This window comes from Atta cephalotes (genome assembly GCF_000143395.1).
Source record: "Atta cephalotes unplaced genomic scaffold scaffold00047, whole genome shotgun sequence".
In the NCBI taxonomy this organism is placed as follows: Eukaryota; Metazoa; Arthropoda; class Insecta; order Hymenoptera; family Formicidae; genus Atta; species Atta cephalotes.
This window is the reverse complement of record NW_012130111.1, coordinates 617865-626180: the sequence shown is the minus strand read 5'-3', so window position 1 is coordinate 626180 and position 8316 is coordinate 617865. Positions and strand designations below refer to the sequence as shown.

At 30.5% G+C, this 8316-nt stretch overlaps 1 protein-coding gene across 1 annotated transcript; it reads right to left on the bottom strand.

Moving 5' to 3' along the window:
- Positions 1-138: 138 nt before the first annotated feature.
- LOC105622600 (UV radiation resistance-associated gene protein) lies at positions 139-3571 on the bottom strand. Its single transcript, XM_012204017.1, has 9 exons — positions 3467-3571; positions 3139-3343; positions 2406-2993; positions 2134-2306; positions 1847-2073; positions 1598-1768; positions 571-1524; positions 404-473; positions 139-333 (listed from the first exon to the last, which is right to left on the bottom strand). The coding sequence occupies exons 1-9, from the start codon at positions 3569-3571 to the stop codon at positions 139-141; spliced, it is 2688 nt and encodes an 895-aa protein (XP_012059407.1).
- Between the last annotated feature and the right edge of the window lie 4745 nt (positions 3572-8316).

The window sequence follows — 8316 nt, the reverse complement described above, 5'->3', positions numbered from 1 at the left end:
ACACACACACACATATATATATATATATATATATATATATATAATTGTAAAAATATAAACGAAACATGTCTTAAGACCTTTGGTACTTATTACTTACATGTATTATCAGGACACAATTCTTTATAACATAGGCAGATATTAAAGACGCGGTTTCATAACTTTAAAACTAGTTTTCTTATTAGCTAAAGCTTCAGTGCGCGCACATACGTTTTCTGAACTACGTCTAATGACGTCTATGAATTCACTTGATGCTTGAATGTCACTTTGCATTTTTGCTTCATCATATGAACAGCAGTCTGATTTTGATGCATTTAAAATAGACTTCGTATCCACCTAGATATAAAATGGACATTTTAAAATGTCACATTAAAAAAGTATGGAAATTATTAACATACAAATTTACCATTGGTTCATTTCTTACAATATCCTGAGACCATTTCTCAGCATGTTGAAGATTATCTAATTTATTCTCTCTGTAAAATAAGTCGCCATGTATGTGTATATAAAATATTAAAAATTACATTCATTCAAAATGTTCATTTACATAAATATATAATTATGTATATGTACCTGGATTCAGGGCTACATCTTTGTCGTAATGTATTTTTCTTTGTATATTCTTCTGTATAGCTACAAATGGAATATGTTTTTTGTTTTTGTTCCGATTCTTCGTAAGTACACACAGCATCCAAAGATGAGCACGATTTAACGAAACATTCTCTATTATGGATAGCAATTTTTGTAAATAGGTCTTGTTCGTGACCACTGCTATTTTGTTCGCTGACGATTGTATTATTCATGTCGTAACTTTGTGAAATATCATTTCTAGAATTATGCCTTTTACTATATTCGCTATTTTTCAGCGTACTATCTATCACATCTTTGACGTTTTTTAAATTATCATCAATCGAAAACACATTGTCGTCGATTTTTTCTTTCTTAATAATATAGTTATCATTTAAACTCTCATCTACATCATTTTGGCTACTAAGAGCCATTTCACAGCTGCTTATAGAATTAGAGCTTCTATCTCGGGCACTCACGGAACTTTCCAAGCTATCTGCGACATTCCTTGCTTTAGAAACAGATGTAGGTATCATAATCTCAATGTTGCTCTCTACAACAACCTTATCGCTAATTTCGATAAAATTTTCTTTATGTTTAAGAGTAATGTTATCAATATTGTTCAGAATGGCACTATTCAATGTCTCATTACTACTAATACTCAACCTATCTTTAGCCAGAACCAAGGTTTTATTGTCAATGGCACTCTCTTCCGATTTACAAATTCGCTTCGACTGATTACCTAGTGCAGGTGATTGTACAGGTTTGTCTAAGCCTTGATCCAAAGAAGATCCAAGAGATGACTTTATATTTTTTAATTGACTCATTGATCGAGAAGAACGATGGCATTTTTCGAAAATTATTTTTTGCAATGGTGGTGTAAGAGGTGGATTTTGTTTACCATTACCACTTTCAGTATCCAAAGACGAGGTAGAAAATGTTCGTTTTGAATCGTCCAAACTATGAAATAATTCGAGTAACGATAAAAATAAATATTATTAACAATGAAATTAATGAATGTGCATATACGTACTGTATCTGATTGGGTTTAACATTGATTAGCGTAGCGAGATTTGGCAATGTTGCTCTTAAATCGGTAGTCGGAAGGCCGCAATACCATCGTAGCTGTGCTATATTTTTATTCAATAGATATACAGCATAATGGAATTGTAATTTATCCTTACTTCGAGCAAACAATGGAAATCTAAAAATAACATTGGCGATAACATATGCATGGATACATTGCCAAAGATTACAACACACAATTACAAATCACCCTTACTGTCTATCATTGTCAGGCAAATTTTCTGTTATATGATCTATAACTTTACTGCGCGAGCCATAATGTACAATAGGATATCTGGTCGGTACATTCAAAAAATTTGCAATCATTTGCGTTGTATGTGCAACAAAACCCAATGCTACAGCCACTTGTGTATCATTCGATAATTCCAATTCTTCGCTGTCTGGCAAGTAAACGTCATTTATTCTAAACTTTCCAATGCTATCCTACAAAATTGAGAAAAATGTTAGCCAATCAAAACAATTATGCATATATATTAGCTATACCTGTTTAATAGGATATATTAAACACAATTCTGAGATTAATTGTCGTCGCCTCTGTGCAAGTTGACTGCTCAATTGCAAGTATGTTTCTCTTGTATCTATATGATTTTGCCGCCATTCATTTAGTTTTTCTATGTCTTTATTCAGCTCTCTATATCTTTTCATTAAGTCAGAACCTAGAAAACAAGATAATGCTTAGACTTTTTATTATTATAGACTTTTTATTTAGAGTACTCATGCAATATATATTCAATATTGAACCCATATATACTAACCAAGATCTTGATTTTCTTCTGTCATATTAGTATGTAATTGATTTAGTACACGAATTTCTCCCATTTTTCGCGATCTTTCTTGTTCTAGCAATTTTGTTCTAAATTTAGCCATTTCTAGCTCTTTACGTATTCTCATAATTTCCAACTTCTTTTCCCTGTTGACTCTCCGTGGTTGCAACAGTCTGTTCAAAGTTGTCTGTGGATATTTGGGAGTATGAAAATCATTACCAGAAGCAATGCGTATTCTGAGTGCTTGCACTGATTCTGTTTGTTGTTTTAGTGCCTGCATTTTGCTTCTTAAACTGCTAAGCTTATTCACGGTATAACTATTCTTTACTTCAGAAACATTTATAGTCATATAAAGGTAGCGCTTCAAATCTGGAGCTGCTATGAAGCAGTATGCAGGAGTAAAGTATCCACCATGAAAATGGAATATCAAAGAATTTTCCTTTAAAATAGTTTCTAGATTAGATGGTAACTTAGGACCAATATATGTTAATCCTGTGAATGATATTCCGCATGTGAAGAGGGTTACATCAACTGTGTTGTCACATGGCATTGAGCGCTTCCATACTCTCAGGATAATCTCTGTTTAAAAGATAGAATCATTTCTCTAAATGTCTAACAAAAAGGTTCAAAATAAATCAATGTCAAGAATATACTTAATGAACTAACATGTATGCTAATTCTAAGAAACACAGCATTTATAGTACTAACAGACAGTAACGCTCACCACTAGCTGTTGAATAACCTGTGGCATACAGAGTCGGTACTTCTAGGGTTGACCATCTTGGATTAGAATTGTCAATTGCTTCGCTGGTATACAATGGAGATGACATGCTTGATCTATGTAATGTATAATAAAACCAACATATCTCTCCATTTATATTAGCTTTAAGATTATGGCCTATTATTTGTATTAAACCTCTGAGTCGTAACTGAAAATTTTTAACAATATATAATTTAAACAATGTTAAAACAATATAACAATACTTTTGCTAAGGCAATATATTTTTCTTGGTATCAACTTTAATTTATATAATTGTAATAATTTATCTTACCTGTTGGGTTGCGAGAGATAGCCAGGTTTTGTACCGCGGAGCAATTCGCGGTTGAAGGGTTAAATCTAAATCTTTAACAAGATTTCGTGATTCGGAAAGCTCCATTGTGCAACTTCATAGTACCGCAATAGTATCATTCGGTCGAAGAAATAGTTACGTTGTTGTGAGAATAGTAAGTATAATCGAACGGCTTAACCAAAATAAATAACGAATTATTCGCACAAGAACAGGCTAAACCAATTTCTCACGATTTTAGAGCAATCAAATAAATTTATATCTAGCAATTGATAAGCGTATTAACCACGAAAGCTAATCGTTAGTCTCACGTCACAATTCAAGTCATCTGAACACACATATGCACATTGCTGCATCCAAGAGCGGGCGTGATAAGTGATAACATCATAACATTGGACCATGGTGGAAGGGATAACGTGGTATGTACAGATCGTAAGCATCTTTCTCTATAACGAATTCTATTGGACGCACCAGTGCATATTAAAGCCGTTGTACATTGATTTAATTTGTGTAAAAGTATAATACAAAACAAATATTTCGAATTATAAAATACAAATTTTACTTAACAGCACAATAAAATGTATTGAAAATTTTATGATTTAATCCGCTTTTATATTTATATTAAATACAAATTTGTGTATAACGGTTTTAATGTTCACCAGTGCGCACTGAGTGTATCCAATCGAATATCGAATTTCTCTATAATCTCTATTCTCTCTCTCTTCTTTCTTGATTATTTAAAACACAGTGTCAATTTCAAGATAAAAATGTTTGACTTTGCAAATACTGAAGTAGTTGTCTTTATTGTATCAGAGAGAAACCTGAGAGAGGACGGCCTAAAATCTGTAACTGCAAAATGCTGCTGCGCACTACTGTCCTCTGAAGAAGTGGATGTTAACTACACAACAATATGTTCTCTCCCAGATTTCTCTCTGCCGTCGATATAATTTCGTTAAATTCATTTTCCAATGCAAAAAAACTTAATGTCATTTTCATTTATACACAAGTGAACGTAATGATTATTATCATAATATATTTAATATCTAACAATAAAATAAAATTCAATGGAGTAGTATTGCTATCCAGATATTAATATTTTGATTTAAAATTTTATTATAGAACTTTAAATAATAATATATTTCTATACTTGCGGCGTTTAAATGATTCACAATTTATAATTGCTTATTATTTTATAAGTTCGATTTTTCTTTCATATAATTTTTCGATAGCCTTCATTTATTCTAATTGGTTTTTAATTTTTAGAAAAAATATAATTTCTAGTCCGTATTCGAAACACTCTTTTATGTTTTGAAATTCTACAGTATACATAATATGAACTATGTACTAACTAAAAATATATGCTAATATCATAAAAGCATTAGCCAAATAGATATAGGCTTCTCTATCTTTATGAAACGCATGGCTTCAAATTCCGAAAAAGACTGAAATTTTTTGCGCGTAACATTTATATAGCACATACCACTTCGGAAGCGCTCATTGGCTGGCATGCGAGTAGTGGGGTTCGCCATTTGACGGCTCATATAAATAGCGTATAATTCGCAATTTCACGCTTTTGCGATTCGAAGAGGGGACGAGGGTACATCCTGTCATTTTAACGTTGAAAAAGTTCGCACTGTTCGCAGCCCTGTCCTCGAATCGATTGACTTTTCTCCAGATTCTAATCTCTGCTAAATATAAAACAACATTGGAAAAGTTCGCAACCCTGTCTTCGAATTGTGATTTTTTTCTCCATATTCTAATCTCTGCTGAATATAAAACGACGGAATCTCTTAGAATATAAAACGAGGAAAAACGATACAAAAGGATCATCGTTGAATTTTTTTACTAAGGTAATCAATAATTAACTTTATCTTTACTTCTCGTAACAATGTAAATATAGCGTATTGCAGAGTCTAGTATAGTACTAGCACACTGATATTATTCGGTCGAAAATATATGGCGTATCGTGTCGTTGCGTCTCGCGTCGCCTTTTACGCATGAAGTTAACCGCACACGGAAATCGACGCTGCTTCCCCATTTCGATCGCGTACACATTTCATTCGCGAAATGCGGCGGATGGACACGACGGAACGGACTAGCTCTCAGACAAGTGGAAACGCGCGATCAAATATGATAATTAAAACCTATATAATACCTGAATGTACAACTTGAATATATATTTTCACACGCGATATTTAACTACCGCGATTATAGATTCAGTAATCGCATATTAATAATAATCCGTTCGAACGCGTATTTCGTAAAACTTGTTCGTTGAAAGTATCACTTAAATAATTGACAATGAGATTTTCAAATATCAATCTGCAATACGGAAATAATATTTATAAAAGAAGAGCGTATAATATACGCTTGCCCTTTATGATTGTTCTGCATTTTGAGCATCATATATATTTCGAAATACGGAAAATTGATAAACGCGATGCCGAGAGCGAGAAGTGCAGCATCACACAACGCCGCATCGTTCGTGTCACCTTTGACGAACACGAAGTTAATCGCGCAAAAACAAAGTTGTCTCATCTTCTTAATCTTAATTACAACTATGATTCATTTCGATCTATAAATGAAGCGTAAATATAATTAAAAAATTGATATCGATCAAATAAAACTTATATTAAATCTGTATTTATCATTTATTGCAACATTTAGTTCGCGCAATCATAGATTCAATATTTAAGAAAATCATAGATTCAATATTCAAGAAAGAGACGCGAATTGCTGCCGTGTCGCTCTTGATGTATGAAATTGATAACGCGAGAGACGAAATTACTTCGACGTATTAATTGCATTTATGTTTTATTTGCAGAACACGAGATGATTGGCTCCAAATAAGTGCTGTTGTGACTTATTGAATTGGTAAATAAAATTTATATTAATTTTATATCTAATTATTATTTTTATATCTAATTATTATTATTATATCTAATTATTATTATTAAAATAATTTCGCTTTCACGCTCACACTATGTAAACATTAGTTCATCCTTTTTTTATCAAATATCAAACAAGAATAAATGATATTTGCAAGCACTGTAAGCACAAAACAGGGCGCACCCTTTGCAATTATTTGCACTTAATTTTAATAAATTGTTTAATAAATTGTTTTAATTGATTTGTTTTAATTGATAGATGCTATCACAAATCAAATAATGGGAAGAGAAAAGAGGAGAAAGACAGACTTGATAATTTTGTGAGGAGGAGGAAGAGGAAGAGGAGGAAGCTCAGGAAAAGCAATGGATCAACTTTGCGGTAAGCAAGCTTATTGCTTACTTGCATAAAAAATTAGTCATTTCTTCCCATTAGGTTGTTTTATTTCAATAATTAAAAATAATAATTAAAAAAAAAGAATTAATTAAAACATTACGGAAATTTATTTTCATAAAGACAATTTTGAAAAAATGTATAATTATTTTAATGAATATATAATTGAAAAACTATTGAAAAATTCAATGTGTATAAAAATTAGTTTTTTAATTATTGATTATTTTGAATGCTATTTTAAATTGTATCTTGTATGTTACAGAATCATGTAGCAACATAACTGATAACTCTACTGCTGTGCATCAATTGGTCTTCCTTCTTCTTTTATTGATACAAGCAGCCATCTCGGTCGCGATCAAATTATTAGCCAGTGAAGGTGCAGTAAAATAATGGAGACTTCGCACGGCTTTATATTGAGAGATCGGAACATCGGTCGGTGAGTGACAAAGATTTTATCAAGTAACGAATCTGTGTATAAAATATACAGATCTATCATTATATTAGAAATGAATATAATGCTTTATAGATCCATTACTTTAAAATGAATTAGCTACAAACGATTATGATACATATTTAATCTTGGATTTGTTTATTTGTCAACTTAATCAGCATCTTGATCTGCTATTATGCTTGAAGCTTTATGTTTATACCCAAAAAAAAATGTTTTATATATAATTATATAAAATTATATATAATTATATTAAAAATTGACATATTTTCCATACAATTATATATAACTATTATAAAATATGTCTGTAATATGTATAATATTTTTCTCCGTGTATTCAATATACATAAAGTATACATAAAAAAAAAGAATGAAATAGAATTCAATGATAAATTAATGTTATAAATTATACAATATTAATAAATCAAGTAAGAACATAAATCTGTTTAATTTTATTGAATTATTATTTGGTTCACATATATCAGAAATAATTAAATTTTTTAATTTAAAAGAATAAACAATAATTCCTTTTTTTACTAATAATATAAATCAGAAAAAATATTTATATAAAAACTGCATTTTAATAAAAATAAGTTTGATGAATATAAAAAAATTATTGAAATAATTGGTTTTTAAATTAAGATTGATGAAATAAATAATGAAGAGGTAAAGAAAAAAATAAAGTTTCGTATAAACAAAATATATTTAAAAATACAAAGATTCACAGATTTTTTTTATTTTTAACTTAGTATAAGATATTCACATATTTAATATATGTGATATAAAAATAAAGAATATTTTATATACAGCAGAATTAAATCTATAATTAAACAAGTTATGCATTTATTTTCCTTATTCCCATTCCCAAATATTCATCCAAGATCAAATATGCTATAAATTGATGCAAAGAAAAAATATGTACATTTAAAAAATATTTTTTCAATGCGTATAAATGTAAAATTGTCCTTTTTTATAAGAAAAAATACAATAATGTCATTACACACACACACACACACACACACACACACACACACACACACACACACACACACACACACACACACACACACACACACACACACACACACACACACACACACACTAACAC